This window comes from Zootoca vivipara, chromosome 7 (genome assembly GCF_963506605.1).
Source record: "Zootoca vivipara chromosome 7, rZooViv1.1, whole genome shotgun sequence".
NCBI lineage: Eukaryota > Metazoa > Chordata > Lepidosauria > Squamata > Lacertidae > Zootoca > Zootoca vivipara.
This window is the reverse complement of record NC_083282.1, coordinates 52,100,942-52,122,287: the sequence shown is the minus strand read 5'-3', so window position 1 is coordinate 52,122,287 and position 21,346 is coordinate 52,100,942. Positions and strand designations below refer to the sequence as shown.

Sequence of the window (21,346 nt, the reverse complement as noted above, 5' to 3'; positions counted from 1 at the left end):
AGTAAACCACTAGGCAAATTCAAGTACCTATTCTCTGTGGCCCACCTGGCAACAATTCCCTATACGTATTACTGTATTTATGACATTCATAATTTTCAAAGGGCACCTCAAGTTCACCCTTGAAAAACAGCTGCAATCTAGAGGGTCAGAGATTTACAGATGCTTTGAGGCCTTCACTAGCTCAATGCTTTGTTATCCAAAAATGTTGGCGGTAGATTTTTGGGGTGGGGTGGGGTGGGAGAAATAGAGGAGTCCAAGTAAACAGTCCATTTTGGTAACAGTAACTAGCTCTGCTCTTCTATCACTCCACCGACAAATCCTATTATGCACATCCAACACGCAAGTGCCTCAGCATTTAAGCCTAACAAAGTCCCTCCATTTAGAACAGCTGTGCCCCTCCCTTAGTGGAAATGTGGACATTCGCCAAAAGGCTTCATTTAGCATGCACTAACAAAAGCAGCTTGACATACTCTGTGCTGGAAAACAAACAGAACTTCCATGTCTGTTAATATCTTTTGCCTCTTCAATCCCAGCTGATGCATAAAACACTTAAACATAAAATTCTTCGGTAAAAAGGTAAGTGCCCTGAGGGATGCTTCAAGGCTGCCCACCTTGCTTTCCCCAGTCTCTGCTAATCTGTTTCAAGAGTGTTTTTAAGGATAAAAAATAGCTCAATGAACTTCAAGGAAGGGAAAGCGTAGGACTCCCTTTTGTGCCAAGTTACTTCAGTTTTGATGAAATAATTAAAAATGCATCACAAATGGCACTAGTTCTGCCTTAGTGCTGCAAGGCCGTCAGTATCAAACTGACAAACAGGGACCGAAGGGCGTGTGCACCCCCTCCCGCTTAGATACTTCTCACGAAATCCCATTGAAACAGTTTCCCCATGTAGAACCCCCCATAACCCCTGAATTTAAAAAGTCATTGAGCATTTTGGCATGAGAGCTGCTTTAGGCAAAGCTGCTTCCTGGTTTGTCCGTGCTATTTTTGTCTGCATTTTGCTTTAAGTAGTTCTCAAGTCAACCTCAGAAATCGCTGTTTAATTTTTGGGTGATGTGTCTGAAGCCCCGGCTTCTGATCACTAACAATCCTATGAACTGCTTCTGAGGTTAATCTAGCTATCCCTTTGAGCCTACTGCCATCCCCATAAGGCCAAGAACATTGATATTTCTTTTCTCTTTTTTTAGCCCTTGGGTTACAGATTTCTGTGCCAAGCATAAAATTCCATGCTTGTGCACAGCCATTCATATAAAAAACAGTACAGCGGGGAGACACAGCTCAGTGCATGTTGTGGTTTACATATGGTACGTGTAGTAACTATCTGCAGATAGGCTGACAATTATTTCAAAATAAAAGGTCTCTCTGTGATCAATGTTTATAAGTGATACAGAAAAGGAGCAACATACAGTTTGCTGCCTTGACAGTTTCTTTAAAAAAGACAAATCATTCCTATTGCTACGTAACAAGCATCTAACTGTACTAACATTATAAATCCAAAATAGTATAAAAAGGAAATGGTGATGCTGTTGCAAGTCAACCTGGTTTAACGGCTTCCAAAACTGTGGGAGGTGAACTGCTACCAGGGAATTTAACGTGTGAGCAATCCATGGTGCAAAACTTTATCTTTGAAAAAAGCAAGATTTCTCATTCTAATGATTGCAGGAATATATTTGGAAGCATTTGACAAGTTGCCAGTCTTCATGCAATAGAGTCAACCCAGCACAGATCAAAGCTTTCACATGCTTCTCCCAAGCTTACCTGGACTTGCTGCTGCCACGTAAAACTTGGTGTATGTACCTTTGCATGAGGTTCCAGGGAGTATCAACAGCATATCTATAGAGTGCATCCCCAAGTGTTTCTCTTTTCTGTTGTTTTTCCCCAGTCAAACTGGGGCCATTACATAAAATGTCAAGCAGCTCTGAAAGTAACAAGTTGCTTCTCTTGCCTGCATTGTGTGTTCCCACTACAGTTCAGTGCATCTGTCAACTATCATGGAACTCTAAGGAACAATGTTTTACTACTGGAACTTCAATTATTCTCTCCTATAAAATCAATGCATATGAGGTAATATTACCCAGTAGTGACTGGTTTAACGATTATGGGAACGAGGTTGTGTTTATTTGAAGCAGGGATTTGTGATAGCAATATAGTAAAAAAAGTAATCAGCAAGACAGTGGGTGGAAGACATGGCGGAAGAACTATATGCAGTGCTTTTTGGAAAAAATGTGAGGTGTCAGTACTTATATATTGATCATATAAGTGTCACAAATTGGGTGCCACAGGCAGCAAAAAGTGAGTGGTGCCACAAAAAAGCCCTGACTACATGTATATTTTGGGCTACAGCTGAAAAGTTGTATAAAATATCATATAAAAGAATCACAAGACAGAGAAACCAGTAGGCGGACACTTCAATCTCCCAGGACATTCTATATACAATATCTCAAAGTAGCTGTCTCATTACAAAAGAATTTCAGAAATAGACTGGAAAGAGAAGTTGCTGAATTGCCAATTACCAACTTACCAATTACCAAACTTAAAACCATGGAGAGACCTGGTCTGAATAGAGACATTGGATTGTTATCTCATTATACATGATAAAACTATTTTTAGCCATCTCACCCCTTGCTTTTTCCTGTAAAACTACACCTATCAGCCAATCACCCATTCCCACCACCCTTCTGAGTAATACCCCCCACCCACCCTCTCACTATATACAGTGGTACCTCAGTTTACAAACACAATTGGTTCCAGAAGTCTGTACTTAACCCGAAGCGTACTTAACCTGAAGCAAACTTTCCCATTGAAAGTAATGGAAAGTGGATTAACCCGTTCCAGACGGGTCCGCGGAGTACTTAAACTGAAAATACTCAAACCGAAGCGTACTTAAACCGAGGTATGACTGTATAAGGGTCTGGTGACTTCTGTTTCAGTGTATCTGAAGAAGTGTGCACGCACACGAAGGCTCATACCAATACTGTAACAAACTTAGTTGGTCTCTAAGGTGCTAATAGAAGGATTTTTTAATTCGAATTTAGATAATAGTTAATTGTACAGTAAAACCTAAAACACAGGCCGTATGGATGTGGAATGCTATACTATGCTTCTCATTACAGTAGGGTAGCTATATGTTTGGAATTTCCCAAACATGACCAGGATTTGGTCGTCAGAAACAGTGTCTGGGTGGGAATCAGAAAAATGTCTGGGAAAATCTGGATGTATGGCAACCCATGTCGGAAGTGTAGATTTTGGCGAATTTCACTAAAAATAGCTCAAAAACTAAAAGCTCAATAACTTTTGGGTCCGGATTTTCACTTTTTGAAATATGGTGACCCTACATTACTGTTGGGACAAAACAACAGCCAAACAACAGCCAAGCTTCTTAGGATTTATTTACTTAGCTACTAATGATCAAAATCAATTTACAGGTACAGTATACTTGTGCTGTTGTACAAAGTTGACGCAAAGAGACTCACAGAAATTAGTAAATGTAAACTGCATTTTCATTCTTGCTTTAGCTTAATTATGAGCCATACAAAAAAATCTCAGTTTGAGAAGAGCCTTGTTTTTTCCTGAGATTGAGTTCTAAGTAAATTAGTTTTAAAATAAAGGCGAGAACACAGCCAACATTTTTTTCTTAATCTAATTGAAAAAAATTTAATACAGGCGGTGACCATTTTGTGCATGTCCAATTGACGGGCAACTGCTGACACGTGCATTGGTCTCAGCCCCGGGGCAGCGGTGGAACAGGCTTACGCACGAATGCTGACATGCACAATGACCCTGAACGCAACCCCTGCACAAATGGGGAGTTGCCTGTATTTTAATGCAATTAGTCTCTTTTTTCTGTTTTCTGAGGAAGCTATAACTTCATATGCTCAATTTTTTTTAAAAAAACCTCTTGACACAAATATAATTTAGAAAAAGGCAAAGCTAATAAATAGGCTTTATGGAGCCTAAGATCTTGGCATATGGGCACATTGTAAAATATAATTTACAATGCACTGCAGGCTAAGAAGCTGCTGAGCACTAACAGCCTCAACTAAACCTAAAGTGCTGTTTTCATTTTGAAAATAGAGCCTATTTCAAGACAGCCTAAAACAGGAGTGGGCAGAAGGTAGATCAGAACCTATTGAAAGATCTCTAGGTGATTTGAAGCAGATCAGCAAGAATTTCTGACTCCCAGTTTAACAATGACAACAAAATTACTCTGTCATCCTGCTGAATCTGCAGAAGCCAAACAAAAAAGTGTGTGTGTTTCTGTTTGTGAAAGGGTTCAGTTCAGCTTTGGCATTGTAAAATAAAACTTCTAGTATCAGAATTCTTTAATTCTAAGCATCTGCTTCTTGCATCTGTTTCTAGTCTCTCATGTTCTAGCAAAAAAAAACCCCAAACATGAAGCCTGCCTACCCCAGGCTATAGAGAAGTAGCACTTCCTGAAGAGAAAAAAATGGTAATCAGATTATTTCCTAGCAATCCATAGGTCTGGCAGACCTCTACAAATATGGCTTCCAATACATTGTTATTTCTTCTCATTGCTTCCTGGCATGTAATGAAACTAGAAACACCACAAAGAATGCTTTTTGTGTGATCATAGATACAATCCATGTTGGTCCATAGAAAAGTAAGCACAACATAAGACCAAAACCAAAATTATTCTCATACTTTCAGTTTTAAAGCGCTGGAAACTTTATTTGCATTAGCCACCAGCCATAGCAATAACGCTGTGGATACCATAAAGAGCATGTACAGAATAAATGCACAAATAAAATTATGTTCATTTATACACATGCAGAAACAGATTTCAGGTAAATCAGCTGCAAATAAGTTAATGCTGATATTGCTTTAGAAAGGCAAAGCCAAGTAATATGTCCCAGAACATGTGAAAAGCTACCAATGAAGGACAGCTTTAGCATTTGAGAAGTGTAAAAGGAAAATATGAAGTCATATTCTTCTCAGTAGCCAAGAGCAGTAAAAACCGTAAGATTCAGTTTATGAATTACATGACCACATTGGACCACAAGTTTTAAGGGAATCGAAAACCAATGCATAATTAAGGTAATATATTACTTGTCACTATCCTTCCTATAAACCAAAACCAGGACTCCACAAGATAGCAATTACAGTACTACACAGAGAGCAAAGCCAGGGCAGTTTATGATGCTTGGCTAATTTGGTCAGCAGCTTCATGCCACAGAATTATAGGTTTGTATGTTCACTGTTATTTCATTCCACATATACATAATATAGTTGGCTTGCCTGTTAAGAGCTTGGCAGCACCAATATTGAAGACTTGAAAATTTAATACTATTCTTATTAATCTGAATTCAAAGTAATAAAATAAAGTTGCATGCTTTACAAATTACCTAACCAAATGCATGGCCTTCCCTTAACAAGGAATATTATCTGGACATGGACTAAAGACATAGCAATTTTAGCAAAAATATGTACCCTGGCAGCCTTTCCTTTCAAATAAATCAGACAGCTCACTTTCGTCCTGAATGGATCACGATGGAAAGGTTAGCAACATAGACTGCAAACTAGATCCTAAGCAGTCAGGTAAAGATCAGTTGGGAATATGGAATAAGCTTGGGATATGAATGAAGCTCTGAAACAAAACACGGATGACTGAAGAATCATCCATGTATTTTCAAGAAAAGCAAAACATGTTTTGAAGAAGAGTCACCCCTCCACAGAGAAATAAATTAATGCTGCTTTTAAAAAAGAATGTGTAGTTTCATTTTTCACCATATAGTGGCAGCGTTTACCAGAAACTTTTCCAATTCACCTGACAAATGTTTGCCGATGCATATAACAATTTTTTTATACTGCAAATTCATGCGAACAAAAAAACTAGTGCTCTAGCAACATGTGATCTTTAGTTAGTGCAAGAACAAGAATTCTATATTCAATGCCCCAAAATCTGTCAGATCAGAATTAAAGTTTTCTCATGTTGGCTCAAGCTCCACAAAGCTAAGAAACTGAAAATCAAAGCAGGTGGTCTAACAGGATGTCTGCAGTTTAAAGTATTTACAGTGATGATATTCTATAGATTTGTGTACTTGCAATACAAACCATATATATATATTGCAAGGTTCAGTTGCAAAAAGCCTTGCTTCACATGACTTCTTGTTGCAAGGCAAATAAATGAGCACGTATTCTAAAGACAGACTAGGAACCAACTGGGAACTATAGGAAGGTCCATGCAGAAGGCAAAAGGAAAAGTTGCAAAGTACGGTCGTATCTTGGATCCCGAACGCCCTGGAACTCAGACATTTTGGTTCCCGAACACCACAAATCCGGAAGAGATTGTTCTGCTTTGTGAATGTTTTTTTGGAATCTGAATGTCCGACAGGGCTTCTGATTGGCTGCAGGAGCCATGATTTGGTTTTTGAATGTTTTGGAAGTCAAACAGACTTCCGGAACGGATTCTGTTCGACTTCCAAGGTATGACTGTACACTAAAAAGGGGGGGGGAGCAATGTGGGATAATGTGGTAAAGGTGATATATATCTGATCTAAAATCAGAAGTGACAAATATCTGAGAATCCTTGGCACAAGTATTCTACACGCCCAGTCAAGCTGGCAGTGTTTCCAGTCCTGGATGCAGCTGATCTACATAATATGGAGAGTCCATGGGCTGGTTTTACATAAGCTACACAAAGATGCACAAATGAGTTGCAGTTCTGGTGTCTCTACAGCCTACTTTACGCATCACATTTTTCCTAGATGACCTCTGTGTGGGGAACTGCATATGCAACATGTGTCTCACAATATGTCATGGTTACACATGTTTGGAAACCATACAGGTCCCCAATGTGCAAACTGTAACAGCATAATGTGCAAACTGTAACAGCATAAAACATTTTCTGTTAAAATTACTGGTACATTTACAGGATGCCCCATAAAACCGATGCAAGCAGTTTAAACTTTCACAAATTATGAAACAGAAGCTTTCCTTTTGGGAATTATAGGGACAGAGCTACCCAAACTGCATAGAAATTTATTAATGTATGTGACTACAGAGGCAAGAATGTTACTTGCCCAAAAGATGGAAAGAAGAAGAAGTCCCAGCAAAAGAAGAATGGATACAAAAACTTATGGAATATGCAGAAATGGCAAAATTTACCAGAAAAATAAGAAAACAAGATAACAAACATTTTATAAAAGAATGGAAACAGTTTATGGAATATTTACAAACAACCTGTAAACAGATAAGAACATTGGCAGGATTATTGTAATAGCCTACAGCTTTATAAGAGTATATATTTAAAGTAGATGAGTAAATTAAGTTAATTTGGATTTGCAGAAAATATTAAAAATAAATTTAAAGAACCGCAGAAAGAGGGGGGGGGAAGAAGTCAAGTTTAGAAATGGTAAAATGACTGTAAAATGATTGAAATATATAAAACTGAAAATCATAAATAATAATATAAAAGGGATTATTAAGTTAGGGGAACAAGAGATGTGTATTGTAAGCAGGACCAGACAAATTTTAAACATTGTTTATTACATTTTTATCCCACCTTTCCTCCAAAGAGCTCAAGGTGGCATACATAGATCTCCTGTTCCTCATTTTATCCTCACAAGTTTGTGAGAAAGGTTAAGCTGAGAGACAGTGACTGGCCCAAGGTTAACCATTGAGCTTCATGGCTGAGTGGGGATTTGAACCCAACTAAGTCATAAACAGAGCTGATCACTAAAATTAATTACGGTACTTAAGTGATTTCAATGAGTCTACCTTGAGTGCAACTTAGTTAGATACCACCCTTTGTATTTTCTAATTTCTTGGATATTCTGTTGTTTGTAAAAGATATTGCTTCAGTCCACTCTGTTTTGATGTCCCTAAAATTGTTGTATATAAGCACAACTGGATTTCAGAATTAGCTGAAATCCCTTGCATATAATTTTCATTATGATGTCTCTGAATTAAATTTAGTTGTTGCCTTAGTCACTTTATTCACAAAGGTGACCAACAACAAAATACAAAAACAGTATGAACACTAAAACTGATTATAGCAAACACAATCAATAGAAACCTAAAAGTACACCTATATACTCTGAAAGAAAAAAAAACACATCAATATAGACAAGACAGGTCTTACAGATTCTGCCCACTAAACAAAGCCACAAATTCAAATCGAGGGCCCTGGAAAAACAGGAGTTTTTGCCTGGCACCTAAAAATAGATAAAGATGGCACCAGGCCATCTGTGGTAGTATCCCACAAGCAAGGAGTATCCCACAAGCAAGGAGTCACCATTCTCATGCTGCCACTCTCCGAACTTGCTATGGAGGGGGTCACATGGAGAAGGATTCAGATTATGAATGCTGGGTCCAAGCTGGGTCCAAGCTGGTTTATGAGGGGAGATGTGGTCTTTGAGGTACCGGGGGCCTAAGCTGCAGAATACGTTATAGGTTACGAGGAGAACTTGAATTGGAGACATGAAACTAACTGGAAGCCAGTTTTGTTGTTCCAGAATTGGTGTTACATGTACAGACCATTCTGTACCAGTCAACAATCTCAGTGGACGATTGGCAAATGAAGATGATGGAGTATATGGAACTGGCTGCGATGACCGGGAGAATTCGCGACCGGGGAGAAAAAACGACTGACGAAGAGTGGAAAGACTTTAAAATCTACTTTTAAAAATATGCTAAAATTGTATATTAAGATTAGATTTAGAAGGGTATAGAAACTGTGGATTTAGGAATTATGTGAATATAAACAGACGCATGAGAGATTTGAAATTGTAAGAAATTTTTAACAATGAATTGGAAATTGCTAAAGATAAAGGAGAAATGAACCGCAGATGGAGGGAACTTGAGGAAGTCCCCTTATATAACGTTAAAAGAAAAGGATTGACTATTTGGATTTTTGTGTTTCTTTTTATTGTGATGTTATTGTACTTTATTGTATTAGTGTGTTGTTGTTTTTCTTTTTTCTTTTTGTGCTGTTTTTTGTTGTAAAACCAATAAAAATTATTATTAAAAAAAAATCTGGCAGCTGAATTTTGAAATTGCTGCCTATTCTGAACCATCTTCAAAGGCAGCCCCATGCAGAGCTTTTATGAGGTCTGGGGTGGGAGTCTTGTTAGAATAAAGTTATAAACTCAAACAAAGAGGCCGCCTGTTCTTGGCTTAGCCCTCCGAGGCCCGGGAGAAATGTACTCAGCTGCCCCCACACTCTGCACAGGCCTGTTCAAAGGAAGCCCCCCCCCCCAAAATGCATTGCAGTAATTAACCTAGTGGTAACCACAGCATAAAAAGGTAAAGGGACTCCTGACCATTAGGTCCAGTCGTGACCGACTCTGGGGTTGTGGTGCTCATCTCGCGTTGTTGGCCGAGGGAGCCGGTGTACAGCTTCCAGGTCATGTGGCCAGCATGACAAAGCCGCTTCTAGCGAACCAGAGCAGCACACGGAAACGCCGTTTACCTTCCTTCTGTAGCGGTTCCTATTTATCTACTTGCACTTTAACGTGCTTTCGAACTGCTAGGTTGGCAGGAGCTGGGACTGAGCAACGGGAGCTCACCCCCGTCACAGGGATTCGAACCGCCGACCTTCTGATTCGCAAGCCCTAGACTCTATGGTTTAACCCACAGTGCCACCCGCATCCCCTAGAACCACAGCATAGTTAACAGTTAAAGTTGGTGGAAGAGACTCAGTGCCACCAAGGCCACTTGAGCCTCCAACAACAGGAACTGATTCAAAATTACCTCCAAGCTGCATATCTACTCTGATCCCATCCATCTGGTCAAGGGAACCACCCACCAAGTGTCTTAGTCTTGTTTGGATTGATTTTCAGATTATTAGCTCTCATCCAGCCCATTACTAGGTGAGACATGGTGAGCACACCCATTCATAAATAAGTAAAAATAAGTATTAAGTATTGTTTTGCTCATTTGCTTGAATGGGACATCAAAGCCATACAAAGTGGAGTCTAAAGTTGTTCTACACCTGAAAAAATGCATATATACAAGTTAAACATGATTCTGAAACTGGGATGCCAGCATTTCACATCCTGGCAGAGGCGTCACACATCCTACTCCAACCTTCAAGTACAAGAGCAATTTATTCACATTATGTAAAATTTAGTGTGCTTTGACTGCTGCACACTGAATTCACGTCAGCTGAATATTTATGAGCAGATTACAGAAACAAATTTACCACTTTAGCCTTCAGCTAAGTTTAAAGGCATTCAAATATTTATACTAACTACAGCCCACTTCAGACATAAATTCAATCCTTAATTTATTCCACAGTGAAGCGAGGCAATAAGCAAGGTTCTGCTATATTATGTTTTGCTTCTTCCTTTGATATTTCTACACCCTGCTTTTAAGCCATTGTCAGGGTGCACACTTCAGCCTTTGCCATTCAACAAGCCTACAAATTGGCACAGGATCTGAGGTATATAGTGTGCCCCATTGGCTCAGAAAAGGCTCTTACTGCCAAGCCAGCGGTATCTGTCTTACTTAAGGGCTCAAGGTAGGACAGAGCTCTGCCTTATGCAGCTTCAGGTTGGGAACGAAAGTGAGCACCTATAAACAAGTTATTCCTTCCCATTTTAACCTAACTTATACACAGTGCTAGTTTTCTAGAAAAAGGTGCCGGAACTCATCATGAACACCTTCCTTGTTCTCTTATAATGGCAATGGTGCCTACCTGAGTGGTGCCAGAACAGAGTTCCAGCGAGTTCTGGCTGGAAAAAAGCCCTGCTTGTACATGCCTTACACCCTAGCACTTACTCTGTTAACTTTGGTCATTCTCAGTTGTATCCCATGACTCTATACTGTACTTACAGATTCCATCACTTTCATGTACCTTAGGCCAAAATCAGTTTCTCTATTATGTTTGTTTTCCTGAGTCTAGATCATAGGTGTCAACTTCCGGATAGGAAAATAAGGGATCAGCGGTGGCACGGCACCGGAAGTCGCTTCTGCGCATGTCCAGACATGTGCAGTAGCAACTTCGGGTGCTGGGCTGCCCGTGTCTGCATGTCTGGGCACCAGAAATCACTTCTGCGTATGCTCAGGCATGTGCAGAGGCAATTTCCAAAGCCAAGTGAGCGAGCAGCCAGCCGGGAGCCGGGACATGGTCGCCGGTGCCAGCAGGAGCTGCAAATCCAGGGGATTTATGGGATATTTTTCAATTCCCGCAAAAAATGGGAGACTTGACAGTTATGGTCTAGATTCACCTAAGACTCAGTAATTTAAGAGAAGCTGATCAGCAGTTTAATTACTGAATTGTGATTTGCATCTAAAAGTCTCTCATCCAAACTTTATTTTAACCACAGCAGCTTCAACATTTAGCTGAACATATTACACAATTTCTTCTCTAAAAGAGGCCACTAAGTAGCAATACCGACCAGATTCTGAAGAGACAGAATTCACAAATATAATTCACAAACATACTACAGCCAGATTTATATTACAGTATACCACATTAGGATCCTTTGAGAAGCATCTGATTTGAATCCAATAACTGTATTTGGAAAGAATGAATGATAGGATCAATATATTAACACAGGATTTTCATGAAAGTATCAAGGTATTTTAAGAGAACATAAATTTCTAATGATGCCTAATGCAGATATAACTTCCACTTAGCTAACTATTTAAGAAATTATGAATAAATTTCAATCTCCCCACACTTGAGTTATTTCCCTCTCCTTGTCAGTGTTAATCATGAGAAAGCTTTGCATCTGTAAAGAGTTACATTAAACATGGTTGCAAACCAGTACTAAACTCCTGGTTAAAAAGCTAACCTAACAACTTTAATGTGCACTGAGTTACATTCAGATTAAGTTAACCATACTTATTTCCATATAAAATCAGTGAAAGCAAAAAGAAGGTGCCTTGGTTCACAAGTAAAATATGCAAAAATCCACAACAGCTTTATTAGGAGGAAGCAACATGTCACAAAATAATGAGCAAGCTTTTCTTCATCTGTTTGGATCCTGTGCAGAAGCAGGAGGGTTAGTGAAGAGAGGAAGAGCAAAAGTTTGGCTGGTCTGGATATAACTCAGCCTAAAGATGGAGACTGCAGACCACAGTGGATTAATCTCTAGTCAGCATAGGTTTCAGGTTGTACCTAAATCTGTTCTGGGGGTTCCTTGAACTATCTGGAGCAGATAGATTCAGGTAGGTAGCCCTGTTGGTCTGACGCAGTCGCGAAATAAATAAAAAATTGTCCAGTAGCACCTTAGAGACCAACTAAGTTTGTTCTGGGTATAAGCATGCATACAAAAGCTTATATCCAGAACAAACTTAGTTGATCTCTAAGGTGCTACTGGACAATTTTTTTATTTATTTGGAGCAGGAGAGGAAATTCTGTGTTGAAAGCAGAATTCCTTGCACTAACAGGATGACTTTGTTGGATACCAGCCTTCATCTAGACCCAGCTAGATAATGGTTAATGCTGACAAGGAAAGAGGGATTCCACATGGAGAAGAGGAAGGAGTATGATCTCATATGAAAGGATAAGTCTATTTTACCAGCCCAGTAAACTGCATATGAGGAAAAGCAGTTATTTTAACAGCAATTAGTGTTCTGCTAAATAGCTACCAAATACAAGAGTCAAGAGCTGGACTTGCTTTATTTTTTCAAAATGCAGCCTAGACTACCATCAGAACACAGATGGAACAGCAAATAACCATTAGTACAGAACAGCAGGATGAGTAACTGTTCCAGCAGTTCTCTATAGTCCTAGTATCACTGACCCCAATCAGAGTCTTTAAAGATGATGTAACCAATAATTCTGAAAGAAACAGACTGAACATTAAAACATCATTGGAAAGGTATTGTGAAAGCACTTCAACGCCCTGTTTGGGAAACAGAACATCTTGAACTTTTTACGGCCACTATATACAAGTTTAGACAGCAGTTGCACTCATTTATAATTTTCCAACACAAAATATTTAGATAGGAGTTAGTAACTAAGATCAAAACTGTAAGTGTTAATGGCAGTATTCATCTTTGCAATGCATGAGACAGTTTCCAGACCAAGAACTGTTATTATATGCAATGTAATATATTTACTCCTAACATAAATTTGAATCATATGTAGCAGTTCCAGCAAACAGCACAAAATTATCAGTCATGGCATTAATCCACAGCAGTGCAAACAAAACACACCACTGTGCATAATCACCCACCTTGATAAAACAAATATTTGTTTCTGATGCTTAGTACAGGTATTTTTATTGTTTCAATATTAAAAGAATCCAATTCCTTATAGAAAGACAATTCTGCTGTTTTGTAAAACATAGATTTTTATGCAGTCAGCTGATTATATTAATTTTGCCTGATACTTCCTTCAGCTGTCAGACATGGAGGTGATTATTTGACAGGTAAAAATTTAGGCATGTGGATTGCAGATACCTGAAAACATTAGAGCACAAAAGGGCAGTGTACTGAATCCACAAAAACAATGAACTCAGAGCTAGCACAAAATCTGCAAGTATAATCTGCTAGACCTCAACCATAGATTAAATGTGTTCCACTCCCAATTGCTCTTCCTACAACTTCCTATACTTTCGTCATGTGATGGACTAGCCTTTTGCAGACAAAGCAAGAAGAAAAATGCTGTGGCATATGACTCCATAAGTATATGGACTTGTTTGCATAACACTGCTTGGGCTAATGAAAGTCCTAAGTGAAGATAGATACACACAGGGAATCATGAACTTTTCATCCCCCCTCTCCTCCCCTGCCCCCCCACTCCTTCCTATCAGCCCACCCCCTCCTCGGGTTTATCATTTGCTACCTATGTAGTTTTGGTAAAGGAAAAAGTTCTACTTTTTTTAAATAGGCAGTATTAATTCAATAAGAAGACACAGAATACATATAGTGTTAGATTTGGAGAACAATGCTTCCAAAATAATCCCATGTTCACAGTATTTTTGGAAACTATATCCCACTGTCACCCTGGCTAGGTGGGCACAGGACAGGCCCTCTTGTTATTTTAAGTAAATTATCATATTTCCAAATGTGCAGATTAAATAATCATTTAATATAAAGGTTAATCTATTTCTTATGATTACAAAGACATGCCACTGAACTATATAAATAGTGATTCTTTTACATAAATAGTGACTCCATTATTTCAACCCACAATGGATGTAATTTGCCAGACAAGCTAATTCCCTTTACATTCATTTTAGACTGGACATGCAGTTACTCAGAACTGACCCTCAGTTATTTAGAAGCAGTTTATACTTGCATCTTTCATGTGACTCTACTTTTAGAGTCCGTAGAATCAGCATTACTGAAGAATGCTTCAGTAATGCTGTGGTGAAGCTTCAAGAGGGACACTTAATCTTAGCTGAGTTATTCACTAAGGCAACTTTCTATCAGCAAATTTAACCAGTTAGTGGTCTTGAGCATGTAACAGTAAGCTGGCTTTCCATTAATCTTCTGAACTAGTTCTTTTATGCTACCTGTGCAAAAGTATTTAGGAACTCCTCATCTTTACTGATGACTTCTCATTTATACAAAGCAGACAGTGGTGACCTAGATATGTGACCCACTCTTTTCTACAAGCTATTCTAGAGAGAATAAGCTGTGGAAGCTTTTCCAATGTGACAACTGATTCTCCAGCAATTTCAGTTTCCTCCCCCCCACCCGAGCAGTACAGAATTCATTCTACAAAGTCACAGACAAGCCAAGGGAATTCACACCCTGAACCTGAATTTCAATCAATATTTTAAAAAATCTTTTAAGCCCCCCTCCCCTCAATTCTGCACCAACCATGTTCAGAGCTCCAGGTTCAATTTATGAGGATAAATTGTAATTATCTACAAAAGGGGAAGTAAAACAGAGATATGACAAATAGCATCCTCTCCAATCTTTTTACCCTCCCAAATGCAGTATTAAAATCAACTCTTGCGACAATATTCCACTGAAAACAGATTTATAAGGTCAAGGTCAGCCTTACCTCATCCCACTCTGAAGCAAATGAAGGTGATTTCTCCAGCCTTTTCTTTCCAGCACTACAATTGGTAAGTGATTCACTTCTGCTCCCCATAGTATCGTCCTCTGTTGGGGAGGTGGTCAAGAGGTCAGAGTCCGATTTTGACAAGCTACGGCTAAGTTTGAGTTCTGCTCTGGGCTTGCCTCCTGGGTGAACTCTGCCCACAACACTGCTCTTGTCTCCTTCCTCAGCACCACCAGGGTGCTGTGGCAAGTGAGGATGTGCTAAAGTTTCAGGGTCCAACTTGTTGTCACTGGTATGGCGGACAGTTGAATAGACCACTTTATTTTGGTCTGCAGTGCTAGTCTGTACCGATATGGATTCCTCAACATCTTCAAGCTGCATAGCAGTCCCCTCGGTACTTCCTTTGCCCACAGCAGAAATAAGTCTGAAAGGGTCCTCATTTATTTCACAGACTGGAGAAGAACCATGCAGCAGACCTGAGAACTGATCCAGAACTTGGGCATCTTGGGCATCTGCTTGGCTGTTGCTGCTCGTCCTTTGGTCTTCGGTAAGATGGAAGAAAAAAACAAAAAACAAAGCCCAAACACAGAAATTAAGAAACAGAGCTTCGGCTTTCCCTCACTGAGAGGGAGAAATTAAAAAGAACAGTTCTGTATTGTTCTGAGTGCTCAGATCGTACCCGAAGTCAGAGCATTTATGAAATTCCAAACACTGGCCTGATTTATGCAATCTGGCAGCCCGCCCCGTTTCATTTTATTCCTGTTAACACTAACAATCAGCCCTTGCTATATAAGGTTTGGAGAAGTGCTAACTATACTCTGCAGAGAGAGAGGCAGGCTGAGACTCCTGGAACACAAGATATTTCCATAAAGGCCAAAGTGTTATTTAGAGCAGTGCTCCCTACCCTTGGCACAGAGCACTGGGTGGGGGAAAATAAAAGCTGCAAACAACCTGCAAGTTCAAAAACATTTCCCCCTCCTCCCTACAGCTGCTTCCTTCCCTAATGGCTTGAGCTCACCTCCTTATGCAAGAGAAATAAGAGCTCTGTAGTGATGTTAACTCCACCAAAAGCTTGCTTCTCATTAACAAATTCCTCCACATAGAGCGGATTGCCCTATTGCTTGCAATATGAACTGCTGCTGAAATGTGACACTTAACAACAAATTAAAACCTAAGTCTCATATCAGATACAAGGACCTGATTTAAAGTATTGACAGATATGAATTATTTAAAAGTTTGCAGTGAAGAGAGTTTTATTAATACAATTTCCAATACTCACTATAGGTAAAAGTGAAATTCAAAGACCTCCCGCCACCTAGCATCCTCACTACAAGACAAAGGTCCTTAATAGCTAAATTCGTGATGGTGTTTAAAGGGCAGAAAGAGGCAGGACCAAAAACATAGCCTATTATAGTACATATCACTCTTGGTAAAAGGAATCAAAATGTTATGCCTAAGTTTTCAAGCCCTAAGTCTCCCTTTGCAGCCATTTTAGAGCTCCTTCTATATTTCCACAACAGCCATGTGAGGTAGGCTAGGCTGAGAGTTGGTGACTGGCCCAAGGCAGGAAGTGAAAAACAAACAATTATGACTTAAATGAGTTTATAATGTGAAACTGCATGTGCTCGGAGTATTTTCTTTTTGTTTATCAAGGTTTTGTTTAGGGTTTGCTGAGAGCTGTGAATCTCCACAGACTCAGAGCGCTTTTGTAGTCAACAAAATATGATGCCATAATTAATTTACCATGCTTTAAGATACTACTACAATACTTATATTTGGTACCTTATTCCATGTGTTCCTTTTTTAGAGAAAGGGGGGCCCTATTTTGGGAACTGCACCACAACCATTTTAATCCAGCCTTGGCTAAAGGTCAGAGGCAAGAAAGAGATAAAAGTGCAGAAGGTCTTCCCACTTTTTTGTGCAAGGACTGAGACTATTTAATGTGGTATTTATACATAATGCTAATATTTGGCAGCACTACATTAAGAGGGTGGAGAAGCAGCTGACAGTGTGTGTTGCACACTGGAACATTTGACTGTCTCAAAGCCAGCAATGAAGGCCAACAATAGGGTCACTGTTCAAGTAAACAGTGGGTGTGCTCTCCATCTCCTAAAAGCAAAACAGCAAACAGAAAAATATTGTCTGTCATGAGCAAAGTCTTGTGAGAAACTTGCTGTCAGAAAAACTGGTGTTGCTCTTTTCTAAGTACACTTAAGTGAAATTGGAAAGACTTTGAATGAGCACTTACCTTTTGATTCAGGACTTGGATATTGCTCGGAATGACTAGAAGAAAAGTCAGAAGAAGCTTGGCAATTCAGTGGCCACTGGGAATCTTGGGAAGACTGACCTTTTCGTGGCCAGGCCTGTAAAGGGATCTTATATTATTTATGTTCCAATGCCATTATCAAAGCAGCATGTGCCAAAGCGCAAACTCTACACCCAGAATAATACTTTCTGCTTTTTTCTGTTACATTTGATTTCACATCTCCCTTTTTGGTGGTCATGACAAACCTTCCTGAATATGTTACCACAGCAATATTCATCAAACATGTCCTGACCTATCTTATAAGCTTGTTATGTGGATAAAATTGAGCATGGGAAAGAACTATATACTATGCCTTGAGCTCTTTAAAGAAAATATGGGATGCAAATATAATACATGCATAAATGATATGTTTGTTGCTTATACTGGAAAGTTAATCTAGGAAGCTACCATACTTGGCTTTCCATCTGGTTTGTTCTGCAAAACATGCAGACATTACAGGAAGACCATAACCTCCTTAGCTTACAAGTACATCTTGGCAGGGAAGAAGTAGCCCAGTAGTAAAGTATCTCTCTATAAAACAGTGTTTTCCAAACTGTGTGTCACAACACATTAGTGTGTCAGCTGCAGTGTATATAATTTTTTAATTAAATAAGTAAATAATAGTGAGTTCATGTTTCCATTTTGCTTCCATTTTCCAAATAACCCATCAGACCTCAAAGAACATAATCAACTTCCCATCATAATTTATTACATCTTTCCCCACTAGGCAAATACATCACATAAGGAAGTCACAGTCATTTTCCTTCTTCTACTTCCTTCATGTACAGTCCTTTACCATTTAAACCTATATTGACTAACTTGCCTATAAGCTGCAAATTGTTTTTGCTCCTACAGTAAACATAAAATACTAAGATTTCCCTCCCAAGCTGTTTGTACCCATTATATTTAGGTTCAATGCATAGTAAGGATCAAGCCTGTTCTACCTGTGGCTGGACACTGCTGGCAGGACCTGAAGATGATTCACCTAAGAATTTAAAAATAAAAATATTAAACATGTAAACTATGCATCCCTGTCCTTGGCTAGTAACAGTTAAGACAAGGGCAGCAGGCAACTGTGGAAGGTGGGATCACTCAAATACAGTTTCCAAACAGACAGGTGGTTTTCCAGCCCTCCAAAGCAGTGTGTCAACTTTCCTCCATCACGTGGATAACTGCTTATAGCCTAAAGGAGTAGTTTATGCTCAGAAAGAAAACGGGGGTAGGGGAACAGCAACATAAATCCTACCTGGAGGACAGTTGTTTGGAGGCAACTGTCAAAATTGGGGAACTATGTCTCAAAACTAGATTACTATCAGCAGAACAATAGGAAAAGTTGGGCTGCATAAAATTACGAAGGACCATAGTTCAGTAGGAAAGCATGTATTTTGCATGCAGAAGGCCCCACATTCAATCCTCATCATCTACTTTCTGATAGAAGCAGCACACAGACAAGGGCCTCAGATGTCTTTCATAGGCAGAGCTTTCCAAACTGTGTGTTGTGACACGTAAGGGTGTCGGCTGCAGTGCGTAGATGTGTCTTGCAAACACTCCCCGTGCTCCTCCCAGGGCTAGAAAGGGGTTGGTTTAACCTCCGGTTTGCTAGTAAAACTGAATTACTGTGTCGCGAAATGATGCATGTCTTAAAAGTGTGTCACCGACATGAAAAGTTTGGAAAGCTCTGTCATAGGGTTTGGGTCAGCTCATATGGGAAGAGGCAATCCTTGTCAGCTTATTAGTCAGTCAGTGAGTATTGTGAAGGGAATTGGCGTCTGTATTACATCTTGAATTACTGTGGTGACAGAGGTTCCTTGTACTTTTATATACCTGTATCTGTATCTGCAAAACCTAGGTATATATCAACATCCAGAACTGTATTACTGAAGCTTTTATCTTCTGCAGCAGTGAACTGTTTGGGACCCTAAGGTTCCTGTGTGTGGTGACTGGAACTATGTAGGTCTCTCACATCAGATTCCCAACGTAGCAGTAATCTAACCTAGAGGTTACTGGAGCATAGACAACATAAGTTAGGCTATCCCTGTCCAGATAGGGGTGCAGCTGGGCCACCATCCAAAGCTGATGGAAGGCACTCTGCTCCACTGAGACCACCTGTGCCTCAAGCAACAGCAATGGATCCAGAAGTACCCCTAAGCTGGGTACCCAAGCTAGGAGTGTAACCCCATCAAGAGCAGGCTACCTCCCATCTATCAGGTCTAGATGTATAATGGGAAACATAATCTAAAAAGCCTGTAAACACCCTCTAAACCTCTGGAAAACCAGCAGCACATGCTAGCCATTTTCAACACATTTTTTGCAGTTTTTGTGCTGTTTTGGAGCCATTTTTGCACCTTTTGCAGTTTAAATTGAATTATTGACATAGATGCAGTCATCCAAGAGTTGAACACATGTACATGTGGAATTGCCTGTACAGTATGTCCCACTGAACATAGTAGGACTTTCTTTCGAATCAATATGCATAGGAGCAGGGTGCATGATTTACACGCTGTCCTTTGAACAGCAGTGATTAGTTTCCATGCAAACCAAGGCTTTTAGCATAGTGCCACTAGTAATTTAGAATATTGTTCCTATTGAAAGCAGGTATAGACCCACAATTCTGATATTCTGTCAACTGCTGAAAATATTTTTGTTTTAGTATTATTTTTAGAGAATTTATTTGATTCAGGGTTGGTCATTTATTCTGAATTTTATGTTTTATGAGTTGACTATTTAATAATATCCCCCCCCCTCTCTTTAAAGGAAAAAGTAACACATGAAGTGCTCTCAAGTTACCTCTCACTTGAAGTAGTAGGGTGCAAGCTTTGCAACAACAAAATTCAAAGAACATTGCAGTTATCAAATCACATGCAAGACACATTAGCTGGGCTCCTGTAGGACACAATAATTAAGTATCGAATATGAGGGAATAGTTAATTTCCATTAGGTGGGTCAATAGGAGATTTGTTTGTATGTGTTTGCCTCTCTCCTTTGCTAATTACTTTCCCAGCTGGACTTCAACAAAAAGAGCAGATTATGTCAAAGGAAGCCATATCAGTTGGTGCATTGGTAGATACTTTGATCAGAGCTGTTCCACTAATCCTTGCATACCAATGATTTGTTGCCAAGATGAGAGACTTTCACCTAGCTTTATTTTTCCAAATTAAAACTTTTGTAAAACGAAAAAGTTAAGACACTAATGGTCTTCACAGGTACCAGAAGAATGAACACTCCATCACGAATAAGATGCCAAGGAAGAAATAGTTTAACCAAAATCTTGCAAAAGCATCTTATCAGACAGTCCCTGCAAAATAAGCCTGCCCACCCAACTAAAACAATAATGGTTTGAACGTCTCATCTTCTGCCCAAAACATGCTAATTACATATATTTGCGATAGCTTTTACCTTTTGTTTTTTTATCTGTTGCAGCGTGTTTCTTAGTTTCTGCTGTTAGCAGCAGCTCATAAGGATGCTCCTCTTCTTCATCAGCTGTGCTTCCCCTACTCTTCCTCTTGCTGACAAAACCCTGACCAAACACAAAAACATCAGCACACATGTCATGTGCAATTATGTAAAAGCTAGCAGTGTCACTGACAAGACTCTTTTTGGTCTTGGAATACGTTAAGAGATCAAGGTCTCAGGAATCTAACCTTCAGTGTTACAGTGTCTTCTTCCCCAACAGATAACACTCTCCCCCCTCCTACAACCCCATTACCATTCTGCCTCAACTATACACACAAGTCCCTTAATGCTGTTTCTCTTCCACCTCAAATGTCCCCATTTTACCAAAATCCCCATTTTCTGCTATAGTACTGCAATTTGAAGCACACTTTGCAGTGCCCCCAGAGTTCTTTAGTACTAGAACAGTACAACTGTACCTTATATGGGGGTTACATTCTGGGAATGGTGGATATACACAAACTGCCCCCTTGGAACTGCCTATACACAAGCACCCTTACCTTTGCAGATCCAGCACATCAAGAAGGCCTTGCCCGGTAAGTACATATGCTCCAGGACGCTCTCACAAGATCTTACGGGGCTGTCCGAGTTTCCAGGAGCTCTCACACAACCATCCCCAGGCTTTGCACTGGGTTTGCTTGGGCAACCCAGCATGAAAAGAG

General features: G+C 39.6%; 1 protein-coding gene across 12 annotated transcripts in view; it reads right to left on the bottom strand.

Annotated features, from left to right (window-relative positions):
* ANKS1A (ankyrin repeat and sterile alpha motif domain containing 1A) overlaps positions 1-21,346 on the bottom strand; it is a 117,952-nt gene that overhangs the window by 51,255 nt on the left and 45,351 nt on the right. For all 12 annotated transcript variants that reach the window (XM_035123318.2, XM_035123322.2, XM_035123319.2 and 9 more), the window contains 4 exons: positions 20,631-20,751; positions 18,179-18,219; positions 17,178-17,292; positions 14,930-15,471 (listed from right to left, as the gene is read on the bottom strand). In XM_035123318.2, coding sequence (XP_034979209.1) covers positions 14,930-15,471; positions 17,178-17,292; positions 18,179-18,219; positions 20,631-20,751 — 819 coding nt within the window. The remainder of the gene's footprint in view (positions 1-14,929; positions 15,472-17,177; positions 17,293-18,178; positions 18,220-20,630; positions 20,752-21,346) is intronic.